The 20,623-nt window shown below is 30.9% G+C and overlaps 1 protein-coding gene across 5 annotated transcripts in view; it reads left to right on the top strand.

The window, feature by feature from the left end:
• CSMD3 (CUB and Sushi multiple domains 3) overlaps positions 1 to 20,623 on the top strand; it is a 1,221,352-nt gene that overhangs the window by 140,038 nt on the left and 1,060,691 nt on the right. For all 5 annotated transcript variants that reach the window (XM_021090582.2, XM_021090584.2, XM_021090585.2 and 2 more), the window contains exon 2: positions 3,542 to 3,764. In XM_021090582.2, coding sequence (XP_020946241.2) covers positions 3,542 to 3,764 — 223 coding nt within the window. The remainder of the gene's footprint in view (positions 1 to 3,541; positions 3,765 to 20,623) is intronic.

The raw sequence follows: 20,623 nt of genomic DNA on the forward strand, positions 1-20,623 counted from the left end.
GGGACTCTTGTAAATACAATTTGGCACAAAAGCCCAATTGCAATAGATAAACACAAGTGTGGGGGGAGAAAAGTAAAAATTAAGCACAACTGTGAATGTTCTTCTAGCATGGAACTTAGCACAAAAGGAACAGAAGGAATCTTTAAATATCAAAAAATACTGTATAAATCATCATTACATAGTTCTTTACTGTGTAGGAAAGGTAAAATATGGACATAGAAGAAAAAGAGAAAACATCTAAAAATCTACATTGTTAACAAAGTTCTTATTGACAATATAACATAAATCATATAAATTTTAGTTGTTTTTCAAGTATAAATTGACTAAGTGAATATTAAATGTTAAGGTGTGAAAAATACAACACAAGTTATCCAGAAACTGTCAAAGGCTGAATCTTTGGAAATTTGTAATACCGTATTTTTGAGACCAGTTTTCCATAAATACATACTGAATTATATAGATTAGGTTTTGCTTCCACATGTTCTCACAGCAAAATATGCTAATGCTGATCATTGCATTTATTCAGTAATAATACAATAATCTATATTTCCTTGCTATTTCATGTTGTAGTTTGTCATGAAGACAGACTAAGAACTTTTAGTCATTTCATCCTAAGGTATAACATGTGTGATGAATAGATGAACTAATATTGAAGAAAGATCATCAAAGGAGATGAAGCTTCACATGTACTATAAAGAACAGTAAGGAACTGTGAATTTATGAGAGCAATGAATAAGCAAAGTTATTTCCTTTAGAAATGTATAGTATATGAAAGGCGAGTATTGCTTACCAATAAATAACCAGAATCCTAAGCAACTGGATCCTTAAAGAGAAGTGAGAAAAGGTAAAGTATCTATTAAAAAATATGTGAAGGCTAGGGTGCAGCAATTTATAAAAGGACAATGATAAATGAATGAAGCATATAACAAAATGTTTGGTCCTAATACTAGAAAAATGCAAAATGAAATAGTAAGATAATATTTTTTACCTTGCAAAATTTTCCTTGTGAAATATCTAGTGCTGCCAAAATCAGGGTTGGAGGTAGGAAACACTTAATCCCTTATGAAAGTAGCAGATATTTTGACATTTATTGAGGATAGTTTGGCTCTATGTATCTAAATTTAAAATTTAGTACTCTTATTTTTGGAATTCCAATTGCAGGATATATCACACAAGCGCACAAGGCTATGTTTGAAGATGGTTTTTACACCTTTGAAACTACAAAGAATGAAGACTTCATAAGGAGATATGTTGAATCAATTATAGTACAAAAAATTGTAGTAGATGTATACATGTGGGTCCAGAAAAATATCAGTGATATTTTACAAAATTTTTTAAAAATTCAGGAAAATATGCTTAGTATGACTGAGTCTATAAAATATATGTAATGCATAGAAATTATCATATATACTCATATGCCTAGAAAGATTCATGGCCTGGAAAGATAAACTAGTAAGAATGACTAACCTTTTGAACATAAGTAAATGAAGAAAATGTTTTGCTTTTAAAATTTGATTTACTTCTGACCTTTCAAGAGTGAAAGATAAAGATATAAACCTTCCGTTGGAAATATATACTTTATTATTATGAATACTGTGATGTTTACTAAAACCTATATAAACAAAAAGGAAAATAAAACGAAGAATACAGATAAGAAGCTTAAAATAGATGTGATTCCTAATTTGTCTAGAGAAAAAAAAGAAAGGAATTGAAATGCATGAATCAGCAGGCTCTTGAAGAGTTAGTGGACAAAGCTGTGCATGTTATTTCAGGACATATGTCCTTTTTCTAAAACTATCATGGTTATGGGGCTTGAGAATATGTAACAACCCATAGATCAGATTGTAGCTGAAGGGATTCATGCTTGCATTTAGTTATGAAGTTCAAATTGGAAGCTGTTCAGGCAGAAAACTAATAGAAATGGGTGATAGCTAATTAACCTAAGGCTTCAAAGTAATTGCTCTGTAAGAAGCAATTTTAAAAGGGACCTTTCTCTTATTTTATTTTTGAAAATCACAAAATGCCCTATTCAACTTTTGGTACAGGAGCAAAAATATAAGTATGCACACAAATATTGTTTTTTAAAAAAACTTTTACCTTATCCAACTTGGTAATTTTTTGAAAGGGCAAAAGAATCACAGAAACAATGCCACATATCCCATACTGAATATCTCAGACTTAGGACTTAGCCATATATAAAGATAATTAGAGCATATTGCTAAATTAAATACGGCTAGGAGGATAGAGTTATACTGATTAATCCAGCTCTTAGCCAGCCACCTCACCATTAGTCGGTAAAGTCAATTACTCCAAAGCACATAGCTGTTTGGTAGAGATGTGGCACCCCTTTCAAAAACAAGATGCTCTTGTGAAAAGAGTGTGGAATGAACAACATACAGATTAGCCTCCACCTGCCATGATCTATATCCTGGGCTTCCCATCTTTGATTCATGGCTCCTTATACTTTCAAAAAATAGCCATACTTTTATTACATATACTCATTCTTTCTTGGAGAAAGGAGCTTCATGGTAGTTAAGCTTCATGTAAAACACAAAGATGTGGAAATGGCAGGTAGGTGAAGAAACCAGAACTTCTGAAATCATAGATGCCTGTCTCTAGATCTAGCTTTAATTGCCTGTAGACTAGTCTGGATACATGCTGTGGACCACCTTCTCTATTTTATAAATCTTAGGGTTTTACATTAACCAGTGTGACTGCAGAATATATTTATAAAAAAATAATTCTTTAAGAAAAATGGTATGTTTTCCAGTTATCTTTAGGAGTCAAGCTCTCAACAATTTAGACCTCCCACAGAACAAACAGGAAAGTTTAAAAGATGGCTGTTGTCAATCGTCCAGGATTCAATTTTTCTCCTCAGCTTTAGATATCACTCTAAACTTGTGATATCTAAGTTGTGATGTGGTCAGTTTAGGATTGTGCTCCGGCCAAAGAGCAATTATACACGGTTTGTTTGCTTGTTTATGTCTTAGCCATCTCTCTCTCTGCTAGAATCAGAATGCGACAGATCTTCCTAGGCACTTTGGCTGCATGGTAGATATTTGCATACACAAAAAAGTTAGCATGGTTTACTAGGAAAAACTGTAGTTAATTTTTTAAGACCCAAATGCAGACTAACATCATTGAATTTTTCGAGGTTGTTTATATGAGTGTCCACATTAGATTAGAAACTACTTCAGGGAAGATACCAATTAGATGGGAAACTACTTCTCGGATTGTATTTGCATTTTGGATCATGCAATGGATAATGAATCAGAAGTGTGGAGGATTTAATTTCATTAACTGGTTTATAATTACTAATGACAAAATGTATGATAAATGACACATCTTCAAGTATTTTGCTACTTATGTTTTACCTTTTATAACAAAAAGTTAAATAATTTACCTAGCTTTTAAGTTGAATTTACAAAATTATTGTAACATGAGTCTTGGAAAATCAAAAGGGTTTTTCAAAATAATATACATTCTGGAGTTTTCTTGTATCATATAATATTAATTTTTGTTTATTTGTCTTTTGTTACAGGATTTATTTATACATGTGGTGGAACTTTAAAAGGACTTAATGGCACTATAGAAAGCCCTGGTTTTCCATATGGATATCCAAATGGTGCAAACTGTACATGGGTAATAATAGCAGAAGAACGAAATAGAATACAAATTGTTTTTCAGTCATTTGCTCTAGAAGAAGAATACGACTACTTATCCTTATATGATGGACATCCTCATCCTACAAACTTTAGGACAAGGTTAGTGTATTTTAAATGGAAAAAATGGAGGGAGATATTTATTGGGTAAAGTGGTTTATTTTACAAAGAATGCTTAACATTTGTGGTGTGATTATAATAAAATCATATTTGCCATCCAACTGTTATTCATTTGGAAATATATCATCCCATGAACAAATTAGCTCCATATCTCTGACTTCATAATATGAGTTTATTAATATTATCTCTGAAAAAAGTGAATGCAAATTAAGTTGTACCTCTTAAAATAGTTAAAGCTATTTTGTTTTTTAAAATACTTACCTCAGGGCTTCCTTTTTTATGGGCATAACTTTTAGTAAAGTGAAAGCATATCATGTCTTTCAGGGGTATGTTCCCAATTTTAACATATAAAAATATAAAAAATACTTAAAATCAATAATTATATTATAGAAGAATACATTAATTTTAGATAACGTGTATGGTTTATAAAGTCTAAATATCTGAAAAGTAGACCCTTGTATATCATGAGCAGAAACATTCATGTTTCTGTCCACACAAAAGAAATTATTTACTTTTAACTTCTAAGTTGTTCTTCGAAAGTTCTTTTTAGCAAATATGATGTCCAGATATATGAGTAGTTTTGCTGTCTTATCAAAAACTCTTTTTAAATATATATCAACTGTACTTGAGCCAAAAATTTAAAATGTCAGATACTACATATTTCATTCAGTTCTAGACTTTTACCAAGTGTGTATATTTTTTTACCAAGTGTGTATATTTTTCCTTAACTGTAGTATATTTTTTTTAAACTTCTAATTCAAAATATTCTAAGCAGATAATTTTAAGTATGTAAAGACCCTTACATACTTGGTTATGTTTGAGTTATGATTCAGTGATTCTGTTACTGTATACTTGCCTTCCTGATTAACAGGAATCAGACTATCAAATTGAGTTTTGGTATATTCACTGGTTGTCCATATTCTTTGCATTGATTTTTTTCATGATTTTAAATTAAAAATTGATATATATTATCTTCCATTTTTAGTAAGAAGACATATAATAGTGGAGAAACTGTTGAACTAGAAGATAAGATTTGCATTATAGTGTTAGGTTTGTTGTTCACTGGCTGTGTGAGCAATCCATGTCATTTGTGTTTAAACTAGAAGATGTTAATAATAAAGACAGTACCATCCATCTCACCATACTCTTCTGAATATCTCATGAGATAATGTGTGTGAAAATTCTGAGTGAATATAAAGTTCTCTTAATACCACATTTAAACTATTTGTAGTCAGAATGACAGTTAAAAAAAATGTATAGATTTTTTCCAACCACATGTCTCTACAGAGAAAAGTTGAATACAGATAAGGTTTTTTTCTTTCCCTCCCTTCCTTCCTTCTTTCCTTTCTTCCTTCCTCCCTCTCTCTCTCTTTTCTCTACACTTCACATTTATTTACTGAGAATCTCTAACTTAGTTTTCTGCTTCCTTTTACTCTTTTAATACGCATCCATTTCAAATATCTACGGTATAGTAGACACATCAACAGTGCTAGTTCCTCATCGCTGTCAATATGATTAAAATCTCTATATCCTGGTAATGATAGAGCTGGATAGATAGGAAAACATGGCACTGTGTATGTGAGTGTGAGTGTGGATATCTGCTTTCACCTGTACACATTCAATCAGATTATAGGCCATGAAAAAAAAAAAAAAGAAAGATGCTTATTAGAACGTCAATTAAGCTAAATTATTGTATATAAAAGTACAAATATTTTTGTATACTTACTTTGCATCAGCAAAGTTCGCTCTATCATTGGTATAAATATGAAAAAGAAATAAATCTCTCTAAATGTTATCTGGTAGTTTCTATCAATCCACTGATAGTATTATTTGTACAAGGATCTCTCAGATCCTCTCAAAAATGAGGCACACATTTTAATTATACCCCATTCTTTTTTTTTAAAACAATTGTGGACTCTATGAATTTAAAAGCTGATCAGATGGGGAAAATAAATTTATTGCTCTCATTCATTTTTTCCTAATCTGTAAGTGGAGAATAACGACATTTAATTTACAGAGATTTTATGAGGAACACAGTGAAATAAAAGCTCAGTGAAGCAAACCACACACATTTATTAAGTGATATCTGACACTGTGCGAAATATCTTATATTTGTTTTATTTACTTCTCCCCTGTTCAAACAATGTGAAAAGGGATTCCTATTATTAACATCATAATTTTATAACTTGGAAAATGAGACTTATGTTACTTACCCAAGGTTAACACTGTTAAAAGTAGCCAGAGGCAGGATCATCATTGCAATCTAGATTTGTCTTAATTCAGAGCTTAAGCTGATAATAAATAAATAACAAAACAAATATATATACATATAATAAAGATATATCTCCATGGTTTATGCATTGATTTGTAAATTGAATCCAATTCTTTTTAGCCATATTAGGTAAGATTTAATGAAAAACTGTACAGTATATATAAAGATATACACAGAAAGGTCAACTATAACTTTATCCTTCGTATTTGTTTTATGAACTCAATTGTAATGTTTTCTAGAGCATTTTGCTAAGTGTGGATATATAATGCATCTATTGACATTTATGTTTAAAATATTGTTGCTAATATAGAACTGATTTTAAATAGCAAGATTAGGGGAAAAAATCCAATGTGTAACCTATAGCTCCTTCCAGACTGTGCTTAGATACAGCCTGCTGTTTGAATAGAAGACTAAACTGCTCCTGGCAGTTTGATTCATTTTTGTGTTTGTCCTTTGACTCACTGTTTTCTTGCTTTTTCTCTCTTTCACATCCTTACTTAATATATGCCCTTATGGTATATATGCTGTTCTCTTTCAGAAATTGATACTCATGTTTTATTACTTTTAATGAGCTCCAGTAAATTTTTTAAATGGTGTGCTATACTTGCATTGTAATAACACACAAAAGATGATTTGTAGGCCTTATTCTTGCTGGTATAAAGGAATGATGGGTTTTGTAACCACAATTTCATATTTTTAAGCTATTCTCTATAACTCCAATTATTGATGCTTCTGCTTATTTTTCTATGAGTTTTTTAAAATTTATTAAATAAAAATTGATAGTGGTGACTGAATTTGATACTTATAGCAATACACCATTAGAGAACACTTTTATAGTTATACATTTAGCTTAAAATATGCAAATACTGCATTTCTCAATGAGAAAGTTAAAGCAAAAGGTGAAAAACATATCCCTCACTCTCATGAGGCAGAGACATATTCATATATTTAGGGTCATACTGTATATGTTAATTTATATCAATATTTAATCTTCCTACATTAATGTATACATATTCACATGTACTAGAATTTTTGTAAGCATCAAATTTATTGGATGCTTATCATACTATAATTCATTTAATTATTCCATTATAAAATATTTTGCTTTATTTTTTCATAATTCATTCAAATATTAGTATTAATTCAAAGAACATCTTCACATCACCACCCCTAGGTAAAAAGCATTCTGGAAGAAAAAATTTCATTCCAACCTCAATCATGAAAAATGACATGGAGAAGGCTAAGAATCATTCAATGACAAATTATACTGCAGCATCAAAATATTTTATTCATTTTTATTTTACTGTTAAAAACAGATTTTAAGAATGCTTGCTTCCTAAATAGTTTCTAAAGCTGTAATTGAAAAAAGAAGTATGTAATTTAAGAAGATGAAGTTTATGCTGTGACCATTAGTACATTATGACTATGACCTTAAGATATCTCTTTTTTTGGAATTCCTTTCGTGGCACAGTGCTTAACGAGTCCAACTGGTAACCATGAGGTTGTGGGTTGGATCCTTGGCCTTGCTCAGTGGGTTAAGTATCCGGTGTTGCCGTGAGCTGTGGTGTAGGTTGTAGACACGGCTTAGATCCCGAGTCGCTGTGGTTCTGGCATAGGCCGGTGGCTACAGCTCTGATTAGACTCCTAGCCTGGGAATCTCCATATGCCATGGGAGTGGCCCAAGAAAAGGCAAAAAGACAAAAAAATAAATAAAAATAAAAATAAAATAAATAAATAAAATCTTTCTTCAGCTACAAGTTCAGAATAGTTTGTACATGTTGTATCTGTATGCCTTTTTGTATTTGTGAACTAAAGGATTTACTGCAAAATTTCAACTGTAGTTATCTCATGGTGATGGAGGGGTTATGAGGATTTTCTTATTTTCTTACTACTCTTCTATTTCTAAGATTTTAACCTCCAATATACATACCCTGGCTTTAGGAAAAAATATTCTGGTTCCTTTATATCTCTTCTAAATTTTAAGAATATTTCCTCTATATATATAATTTAATGATTTACAGTTTAAATTTCAAACTGGAAAACATGAATATCATTATAAAAATGAACATTGACTAATTCCATTCTCAATAATTTAGGCTGTCAAATGAATCAAAACCATTTCAGGAAACTTTATTTCTGAACTTTTAAAATTTACAATCTAAGTTTACACAGCAAAACAATAATGAAAAGAAATTGTGAAGAGAAAGTACTTTTTAAACTTAAAAAACCTGACACATAAGTAATTAATGTATGTGAAAAATTTTTTTTTCTAAATAATTATTTCTTTATTGTCCAGATAATAGCCCTAAACCAATGGAAGCAACTTTAAGTATACATACTTACATTACTCTTGTTCTCAATGTTGACTAAAGGAGAAAACACTGAATTATACTTTGAATTGTTTAAATAAATAGATATGTAATTAAATTAAAACTTTAAAATTGAGGCATACCTTTGCTACAACTCGATATTCAGACATTAAATGATAAAATTGTTTTAATAAAATATACATAAACTCATGTATCCCATACCCTTATTCATATACAATCATCTTAATCATCCCAGAAAGTTCTATAGTTTTCCTTTCCAATCAATCTCAGCACTTTCACAAACAACTACTATACTAATTTAATCATGAATTTGTTTTTGCCCCTACTAAATATTCATATAAGGTGAATGTTACAGTATGTATTGTTTCGTTTCTGGTCTTTTTCAATTAGCACAATGCTTTTGTGATCCAGCCAATGCTTGTGTGTGCCTACAATTCATTCCTTTCTGTGGCTGAGTAACATTTCATTATATGAATTGTTCATTCTTCTGTTAATGAATATTTGGATTGTTCTAAGTTTTGGGCTACTCTGAATAAAAATACAATGAACATTCATGCATAAGTCTTTTTGTGGATACATTTTCATTTGTCTTGAATCAATATCTAGCAGGGAAATTGTTGGGTTGTTGGGTAAATAGTTGCTTAATTTCATTTTAAAAACTCCCAACAGGTTTCCAAAGTGGTTGTCCCATTTTGATTCCACCATCACTGTATAGGAGCTCTGACTTTCCCGGATCCTTAATAACATTTGAGATTGTCAATCTTCATTGTGTTTTTATTTTGTATCTGTTATAACTAATCATATTAATCACTTTTATATGTGCTTATTGACCACTGATATATCTTATAAAGTGTTCAAATATTTTCCTATTTTTAAATTGGGTGTTTATTTTTCTTGATATTGTTACATTTGTCTTTATATCAATTTTTATTTAAAATATATGCATACAAATATTTTCTTTCAATCTATGACTTGCTTTTTCATTTTTGTACACTATCTTTAGATTAGCTGGTTTTAAATTTTGACAAAGTCAAATATTTTATTTGTAGTGCTTTCTATATAATCTTGACAAATACTTGCCTATCCAAAGATGGAAATATATTCTCCTGTATTTCCTTCTGAAGCTTTAAAATTTTAGACTTGATATTTAGGTCTATGATCAGTCTCGAAGATGTAAAGGAGTCTAGATTCATTTTCATCTATCTGGATAGTATACTGAACAAGAAAGGAACAGAACCTATTTTTAAAAAATCCTAGAAATGACAACTACATAAATTATATATGCCAGCTGGCTGATTCTGAACACAGACATTGTTACAATTAAGCATATTTTAAGTAGTTTTTAAAACACAACTACTTGATTAAATAAATTTTGCTAGAGAAAGTTCTGTTCTGATTTTTTTTTCTCCCTATCTCTATGATAAAACCATGCTTTACACCTTTTAATTTTTATTACTTGGTGTGATTATATATAATTAATTTACACCTTTTTATTCATAGTCACAAAATACACTTCATTGTTGCTAAATTCTCTAAACTTCATTTATCCCCTTACTGTTACTGAATATCAAATATTTACCCAGCATTTTTTTCTCAGTACATTGAGGGATAGATATAAAAGATATAATTTATTCTGTCACTACGTCTTGTTCATTTTACAAATTCATTGGATTTGTAACATAACCATAGAATTCACAAACCTAAGGGACATAATCAAGAAATAGTAATTAGAATGAATAAACAGCAATCTATAGCTTGAATTCCCACTTGTGTAATTGGTAGACTTTCCTCCTTCAGAAAATGTTGGCAGTTTCCCTGTAAAAGTTCTTGAGCAGCCACTATACTTCTCTTCTTACATGATTAATCTTGTCTCCTCTCCTTTCTCCTTTACTTCCCGAATTTCTTATCTAACCTCCTAATACTCATGTTAAAGACTCTTCCTCATAATTGCTGCTCCTTTCAATGCAACACAGTGATCTGTCTCCTTCCTTTTAGGTATAATGTTGAGGTAGAGAACAACTGTTCCAGAAATTATTAGAAAATATCTAATTATTATTAATATCTAATTATTAGAAAATATCTAGACCATAGAAACAAATGGCCATAGGGCATACTTTATGGCAGTGCACTCTATTGATTTAACTCCACTCCCAAGTCCCTGTCTTCAGGCTATCAAAAGGGTTTGACTGAGAGTGATGTAACCCAATTCAAGTTGCTGCCTCTGAAGACATCCCCTTTAGAGTCAGAACCAGTTGCTCTATCCTGATCTCTCTCATATAATAAAATGTCTGAGAAATACAGATGCTCTAATGCCTGACATATTGGCATAGTGTGTGTGTGTGTGTATGTAGTAATTGCATATATAATATTAACATCTGTATACTCAATAAATAAAAGAGAAGTAATACCAGGTTATTTTCATTTATTTATTATATTAATGAGATCCAAATGTCAATGTGAATTTTGCTTACTCTTTTTCTGGACTTTGGTAATTGCCTTTTCTAGATACAGACTGGAGAAAACACAGAAATTGAGGGGAAAGTTGTTATATTGTAGCTAGTCTTCTCCTCCCCATAATGTTAATTTACTTAGGACTATTGCAGTGCCATAAGGCATGCAAGTGAATTAGAAAAAAATGCCAATTAAAATTTTGATGCACCTTAGGCAGTTAATGACTCTTTTCCTCAGATATCATTCCTCACTTTGGAGTATTCAAAATAAATGAATGGATAGATCTCAAGGACAGACGGGGTTTCTACAACTTTTTGTCAACATAAAAGACTCATTCAAATCTGAGTAAGGCAAGGATTCAAGAGTATAAACAATCATTTGTTGTTTATACTAGGCATATTGCCAAAACGAATTAAGGTGGCTTTTAGTAAAGAAACAGACTAAATTAAACCATTAAAACAGGGGTTAAAACATAAAACAAAGGATGTCAACATGAAATTTAAACACCTTGTTCCATGGATTATATTTATTCAATCTTTATAGCAAATCTGTGAAAGGTTTATTTCTGTTAGCCTGTTTTGAATAAAGCAGCACTGATATCCTCAAGGCAAATTGCACATGGTGTTATAAGTCACTAACTGGCAATATTTCTTGTGCTAATCACTCATTCTTCACAAATATGCATTTTTCATCTGTTAAAGTAGCATAATCAAAATGTTTGATTATCTCACAGAGGGCAACTTGATGTTCTAATAAATCCACATGTTTTTAATAACTAAAATTTTTATTTAGCAGTCTAAAACTCTAAATAAAAATTTTAGATTAGGCATCCTACATTAACTCTTCTTGAATTATTTTAGATTGTAAATGTATATATATATATATATATATTCAAAGAAAATCTATATGTACTCTGTATCTGTTCAAACTAACATTTTCTGAATGTGCAGGCTATATCAGGCTATTTATATGCAATTCTCATAACATCATTTCAGATATGCTTCTCAATACTCCTATTAAATAGATGAGAAAATTAAATTTCAGAAATATCAATAACTTCTCCAAGATCACAAAATTAGGTTTTCAAGAGACAGAAGTTTGAATCTAGATCATTTGGAGTACAGCTCATAGGTTACATTTATTTATATTTTCCAACTATACTATTTCTGAATGATGGATTAGAAGATTTACTTTAAACTAGATAACTACAGAATCAGACTTTTGCCAACCATTTATTTTATTATGTAATTTTACTAAATCTAAATTAAAAGGTCAAGAACATTAAAGGGTATAATAACCCATATTTATATTACTTTTTAAAAAACTATCCTTTTGCTGTTATGACATACATCCAAAGGCATATTTGTGTCATAAAAATGGTTGCATCAAAGAGAACTATTTTTGGAGTTCTCCTGTGGCTCATCGGGTTAAGGATCTGGCGTTGTCACTGTAGCAGCTAGGGTTGCTCTGTTTGATCCCTGGCCCAGGAACTCCAACATGCAACGAGTATAGCCAGAAAAGAAAAAAAGAGAGAACTATTCCTTCATCGTCGTTTTAAATTTGATATTTTTTAAAATATCTAGAAGATATTGAGCCCTCATAGAAAAGGGGTTAAATTTATCTAGTATAAAAATATATAATTAAATCATGGTCTTATATTTTTTAGAAATATTGAAGACATTTCACTGTATCTTTAAATGGTATTTTAAGAAAAAGATCACAAATTAACCATAGATAAATTCAAAAGTGGTATTAACAAATTCTTAACTTATATTTATTTATAAACATTATAATAACATAGGCCAAGGGTAGGAAAATTATTTTAAAAGATGTAAAAAACACACTAATTTTTAAAATAATCTTCCTCACTAAATGCAGATTCTCAAACACTAATATTGGAAAATATTGGTGGTCATAAATTTATACATACACATATACCAAATGTAAGGACTTTACAAAATCAGTGGCAAAATCTGGTAATAAAATATTATCTTCACACTTCTATATATTAGAAAATAATATATATATATGCACTATCTATATATATATACACACACTACATTTCTTTAAAATTTTTCTTCTTTGAGGTATTTGAAGTATTTTATTCAAAAATAAAATTTCAGAATCTTGCCATATATGTGACTCTTTGCTTGGTGGATGGAAGGGCTGAAAAAATGCAGAGAATATGGAAACTTGCCACAAAAGTTACCAATATATTTGCAGTAATTATTTTTTTTTTTACTTGCATGAACCAATCGGAGCAATCTCATTCATTCATTTTAAAAATAATGATTTCTAATTACAAAAGTCAAATTATTTGTGGGTGAGATGTGATTACTGGAAAATATTTAACTAAAAAAAAGTTATTACTAATACAATCCACTGCCACATCAGACCTACGCTATAGTGGTACTATTTGATCTATCAATTCATATTTCCATGTGAATTTCCTATATTCACTTTATATGCTCTATGTATCATATAGATTATAGAGCATTATACCTGCATGAACACCAATATACCTACAATTTTACAAAGACGGTGACAATATTTGTTTCTTCCCTATCCCATCTCTGGCCTTGCTCTGATTTCTCACCAGGATCAAGCTATCATTTCCTCAATTTTCTTCAGAAATACAGTTTAATCCTACATGCATGACCCTCTAAATAAACAAAGTTAATTTTTCTTATTTGTAAGTTTTATAAAATATGTATCATACTTTTATGGTTTTCTGAGGCTTGATTTTGACTCAACACAATATTTCTAAGAGTCATTCATGTGGTAGCACATTGCTGTAGTTCACCAGTTGTCATTCTTTATTCAATCTTATGCATATATTATACTTCACTTATGAATATAATGTACTATATTGATTTATAAAATATAAAACCTTGCATTGTTTTTAATTTTTCTATTACAAAGAATGTCACTATGAATAAACTTGTATATATTTTCTGATACAGAATGGAAGGGATTCTCTCAGATGCCAGAGAAGAAGGCCTGGTTCAATAAATAGAGGACGTAATTGTTCAAATTTGCTTTCATTTACATAATGTAAATTATTTCCCCAAGTGATCTACCACTTTAAAATACCACCAACAATGTATAGTAAACAATTTCTAATGTACAATGTCTCCATATTGGACATGTTCAACACAATATTTTTCAGGGATCTTAATTTTCGACAGTACATTGAATGTAAAATACTGTCTTGTGGTTTGAGTTTGTGTTTTTCTGATTGCAATAAACTTTCCTTAGGTTTGTCTTCGACTCCTGAGGGTTTGGATTTAAGGCAGGGAAAAAACACATGAATCAATGAAAATTCTAGGTTTTATTGTCATGAAAAACTGAAAAAAGAAACTCTCTAGTTATGCTTTTCTGAAGAAGTTACAGAATGATCATGTTTGGGTGGAGATGGAAGTTAAGGACTTTTGTTTGGTTGTGATAATTTTAAAGCCTAATAATCACACAGGAGCAACATCAAGTGAGGATTCAGATACACAAATCTGGAGTTGAGGGGAGAAAAGTAGCAATGTTAAACCATGGTGTTGGACAAAAACACATTGGACCTGAGAGAGAAAATGTCTGACTGAGGTATGGGTTCTCCAGTACAGAGACCCTAGAGGTCAGAAAAATACAGTGCAGGGGGATATAAAAGACAGAGGCCAAGGAAGTAAGAGGAAGTCAAGTGAGCATGGTCTCTGAGGAGCAAGGCAGAAGGAAGCACAATGAACCTCCAGGACACATGCTGAGATCAAGCCTTCCTCAAGTTCAAAGAGAGTTAGGAATTTATTGGATTTAGTGACATAGAGGTCATTTGAAACTTTGATAAAAGTTATTTTTTTCCAGTGGCATTGAGAGCAAAATTCAGACTGAACTAGATGGGGTCAGGGGAGAATGGGAAGAAAGGAAATGGAAACAATAATTAGAGATCATTTTCTATATGATGAACTTTTAATGTAAAGTTGGCAAAAATAGGATACAATCCAGAGGGAAATATGGAAATGACAGAAGTTATTTTAATTATATATGCATTATGTGTGTTTACTTATCCGTATTTATTTGATGCAAGATCATCGGTTTCAGGCTAATAGGAGTAACTTTGTAAAGAAAGAAAACAGTTGCCAGAACGTGTTCGCAAATGAGATGAGATAGGGTCTGGTGAACGAGGCAAGGCAGTGGACTTAGGAAGAATGAGAAGTTCATTCTTAAGAACATGCTTTCTTAGCTATTACCCTACATGGTCACATCTGAGGTGAATATGCAGGATGTCTTTTTGTGGCCTTCAGAACTTCCCTATAATTCCAGTCTGTGTTAAGGCTCCCTCAAAGTTGTTTTTTATCCTGGTTTAGGATGGTTTGGCAATATAATTCCCACAATAATTTAGTAAGACTGCGGTCTTTTTGCTTTCCTTGAGTTTCATGTAACTAACTATATTCAAAGTTGTCATATTTCTTTTCTAAACATAATTCTAAAATAGAATAGCACCACTAATCTCACTGTTATTTCATAACTTTGAGGTCCTTGTTCTCTAATACTTATTCATCTTTTCAAATAATAGTGTTTGTATCCAGAAGATAGCTATTCCAGTTATGGAATATTATTCTGTATAAACTCTCTTTTCTTTGAACTCTGCTTGTAAAGCAGCTAAATCTTGATGAACCCTTTTTTTGTAATATATATTCTATATTACGGTACCTTTGTAAAGGCAAATCTATTATAATAATTTCTAAAGGCAGGCAACATTTTTGCACAACACTTTCTGGCTTTTTAAGCCTCTTTCTCTAAAATTAAAAGCTCAGTAAGCTAATGATAAACCCTCAAAGTCACTGGGGAAAAACATGCTTTACCAAATGCTGTGCCACTGCCTAAAATAAATCTTTACATTTCTAGCATGTGATATCTATTTCCTCAACACCCATTGCCAACTGCTAAGTCAATGGTACATATTTTACGCTTTTGTTATGGCAGTATAACACATAAAAAGCTATTCCACAAATATTTTACAAATAAGCAGATAAGTAGCCAAAAAAGGACAGAGAATTATTCTAGTTTTAATACTATGCTAATTATAAAAAATAACCGTCAAATACTCTAGCTTAAAAATAACAAAATGTCACCAGAAAGTCATATGGATTCTTTTTCAAATGATACAATTTTCTCTTTTCCTGTAGACAATATACCAATTACTATGCATTCAATGGGGAAATAGTGAGGAGTTCCTGGCATGCCGCAGTGGTTAATGAATCTGACCAGGAACCATGAGGTTGCGGGTTTGATCCCTGGCCTTGCTCAGTGGGTTAAGCATTCGGCCTTGCCCTGAGCTGTGGTGTAGGTCACAGATGCGGCTCGGATCCCGCACTGCTGTGGCTGTGGTGTAGGCCGGCAGCTACAGTTCCGATTAGACCCCTAGCCTGGGAACCTCCATGTGCTGTGGATGAGGCCCTAGAAAAGACAAAAAAAAAAAAAAAAAAAAAAATAGGGAAATAGTGAAAAATTGTTCTTTTCTCTTCTATGTCCCTTTAACAAACTGAGTATAAATAGAAAGCTGTGGTCAGAACGTTTTGATGTAGGCATTGTGTGCAGATAGATCCTCCAGGGAGATTTTCCCTTTTTATCCTCTTTTTGCTCCTGAATCCCTGCTGTTTACTTTCCTCTCTATAACCCTCCTCTATAATTGGACCTTGAATTCTAAGTTATGAATTTTTCATTTCTTCTCTCTCCTGTGGATTTAACCTAATATGTAACCCAGTATCTTTAGGCTCTCCTCCATCATCAACTCCCCATGCTTCGTCCACATCTTTGCAGAGGGGCTGATATAGACAAAGATTTCTGCTAATCTCTTGAGATTTGCTTCCTCTATCCTGGGATAATAAAAGAATGTTAAAATAGTAAGATGTTACATTAGGTGATATATAAGTTCTTGATTAATTCATAGTAGAGGTTTAATAAAATGCTTGTTTATTGAAAATTTAAAAGCAGTTTTTAATCATGAAGCTGATTCACTGAGTTTACCTATTTCTTCTCCTTTATTGATGTTGAGGTCAATAAAAGAAAATAAGATTTTGAAAATGATCATTTAACTTTACATTTCAAGGGTTCATAAATATAAAATGAATCCCATGATTTTTTGTTTGCTTTTGTTTCTTTATATGGCCACACCTGCAGCATATGGAAGTTCCCAGGTAGGGGTTGAATCTGTGCTGCAGCTGAGGCTGATGCTACCTACAGCCACAGCCAACACCAGATCTGAGTCATATCTGTGGCCTACACTGCAGCTTGCAGCAATGCCATACTTTACTGAGTAAGCCCAGGGAATCCTTCCTGAAACCTCATGAAGACTACATAGGGCCTTAACCGGCTGAGCCACAATGGGAACTGCTCCCATTATTGTTGTATATCAATGTTTTTTATTCTACAGAAAACCTCATATAGGTTAAAATACTTAAGTATTTTTTAAACATGTTTTGAGAGATTCCTAGTAGAATTATTTCCAAGAACAAATGAAAATCATGAGGAAACACTTTTATATAAAGCTTTTATAAAAGCCTAAGTTTTAATTTTTGAACATTTTCCCAACTATGCTGTTCTCATTATGTCTTTCTTCACTGCATATAAATACTAAATTTCCTAGATGCAAACTATTGCCTTTGGAGTAGATAAGCAATGAGATCGTGCTATATAGCACTGGGAACTATGTTTAGTCCCTTATGATGGAGCATGATAATGTGAGAAAAAAGAATGTATACATGTATGTATAAATGGGTCACTTTGCTATATAGTCAAAAATCTACAGAACACTGTAAGCCAGCTATAATGGAAAAAATAAAAATCATTATAAATAAAAAAAAGAAAAAACCAACAAAATAACACACTAAATTTTCACTATGGTATCAATCATTTCCTTACCACTATCTAATTCATCTTATTATTCTCTGTTAGTTCATGCAACTAATATGTTACTGTGCATTGACCAAGGCCCGCTGATTGAAAATATTCATCAAAATATTCACTAAAAATATTCTTTGTACATATCAACCAACTTTATTTTGTTCCACATTATCTGTTCTGCTTACTATCACATCTGAAACACTATAATGAATGCCAAAAACCTACATTTCCCTACAGAATTTTAAATTCTGTAAGTAAATCAAATATGTTACCAAAAAACTATAACAAACTTCTGTCATGAAAAGATTCTATACTTGTTTAAAAATAAAATTGTCATCTCTGGAATACACAATAATTGAACATAAAAAGGCCATATAATCTGTTCTTGATCTTGAATAGACAGGAAGTCTTTGTGGTTGGGGGGAGTATATTTTCCTTTCTACCTCTGATACTAAGTAGGATACTAATATGATGTAAACATTTAATAATATTTGGCTGATGAATAGGTCAGAGATGACTATTAGCTTGAATAAAATGTTTTAATTTCATTAATTTATTCAGATTAAATTTAATTTTATCTTGGGATGATTCACTGGAATGATATATCTTTGTCATCTGATTTATTGCTGCTTCAAATTGATAGGTAAAATTATCATATTAAGTTCTCACAATTAACTTTAATATGTTCTGTGAACTAATTTGGACATTCAGTTCCAGAATGTTATTATGTAAATATGCCTGATGAAAATAACAACAATGCACAAAATTATGAGTGAATAATTTAAAAAATGAACTATTGGGACAAAATATTATTGCAAAACAACTGTAACATTGATATTGGTAATCAGTATTACCATTTTTATAGTCAATGAAAAGTATATTACTGTATTTATATGTATGCAACCATATATCTTTGATGATCACATTTGTGGGTATGTGTGCATGTATTTCATGTATAATTTTATAATTTCATATTTAATTATGGATTTTTATCTTTTATTTGACAACTTCAAAAATGCCAGGTATTAATCAATTGAGCCCAATAATGTTGGCATATTCCTTATAAGAATATTTTTCTTCTATTGTTCAATATTGAAAATTTTTTCCACATAAGCACTATTTTCCAGTTTAATAATCAAGATTGGCTAATATTCATTCAAATAATATTTTCTTCCCATATCATCGTCTTTATTAAAGAGTATTTCTCCTACTTCACGTTCAAGTAAACCCTTCTATATGGCAAGGAAAAAAAATCACTAAATGCTCCCTTCCTATGATTTTTTTTTTTTATTCTGGTGTCTAGTTTTCATTTGCAGCCTGTATAATTTTTTATTGAAGTTGACTTGCAATTTTGTGTTAGTTCCTAGTGTATAGCAAAGTGATTCAGTTATAAATATATAAATAAATGTATATTATTTTACATTCTTTTTCACTATAGGTTTTTACAAGGTTTTGGATATAATTCCCTGTGCTATTCTGTAGGACCTTGTTGTTCATTGCCGCCTATATTTTTAAAGATGTTTTATAGAAGTACAATACACATGAGTCTAAATTATGTTTTGAGTTTGATGAATTATGTTTAAATGAATATATCCATGAAATTAGCACTATGATCAGGAAAAGAATACTGTCTCCTTTCAATCACCAATCCCTTATTCCTCCTCTTTGGGTAACAACTCTCCTAACATGTAACATGAGATATTAATTTTGCTTGTTTTTTAAATGGAAAGACACAGTAGGTGATCTTTACCTATGGCTTCTTTTGTTCAACTTCATTTTAATGAAATTCCATGATATTGTTGTATCTAGTTGAATTTTATTTGTTTCCATTGCTATATGGTTTTGCATTGTATAGGTTACTTTACCTCCTTCACTATTGATGGACTTCTGAGTTGTTTCCAGTTTGTGATTATTATCAATAGTGCTGCTATGATGTTCCTATCCATATCCTCTCATGAACATGTTTAGGCATTTCTGTTGGGTATATAGCTAGATGGATAATTCACATTTCATAGATACTGTCTAAACATTTTTAAAATTAGTTGTACTATTTTACATAGTTAAAAGCTGTATTTGCAAGTTTAATTGTTCTACATTCTTATCAATACTTCGTATTGTCAACCTTTTATTTTTAACCAATCTACTGTTTGTTTTCACATAGCATTCTGGTTTTAATCAATATTTTCTTAATGAATAACGAGTTGAACACCTTGTAATTGTTTTATGCTTACTGGATGTCCTATTATAGGAAATGCTGTTCAAGTCCTTGTTCATATTTCTATGGGACTGTCTGCTTTGTTGTTAACAATCTGTAGGGGATTCTTTCTATATTCTTAATAAGAATTCTACCACTTTTTGTCTTAGTTTTTTTCACTTTTTTTAGTATTTTCACTTTCTTAACTACATCTTTCAATAACTTGATGTTATTAAATTTAATGTACTAGGAGTTATCAAACTTTTATTTCATTAATCATTAATTCTTAAGTGTTTTATTAAAAAATATTATTCCAGGTCACAAAGATATTTTCCTAGTATTTTTATTGCTATTAATTTTTAACATTTAGATGCGCAATATAAATGGAATTTGTTTTTGTGTATGCTGCGAAGAACAGAACATAGTTTATATATTTTGTTTATTTTCTTTTTCTTTTCCGTGAGTATATAATTGACTCAGCACCATGTATAGAAAACAATCCTTTCCCTATTGCACCTCAGTTTTTCAGTTTAAGTAGCTATCTATGTATGGTTCTTTTACTGGACTCTCCATTCTAATTTCTCTGGTCTACTGCTAAACCTTGAATTAATATTGAGCTGACTTAAATACTGTTTTTATAATAGGGCATGTCATCTCATAGGGTACCTCCTTCAGCTTTGTAGTAATTAATTTATTAAAATCA

This window comes from Sus scrofa, chromosome 4 (assembly GCF_054392235.1).
Source record: "Sus scrofa isolate SSC_HxYL_T2T_F1_AM1 chromosome 4, Sscrofa_HxYL_maternal_Yorkshire_Landrace_v2.0, whole genome shotgun sequence".
NCBI lineage: Eukaryota > Metazoa > Chordata > Mammalia > Artiodactyla > Suidae > Sus > Sus scrofa.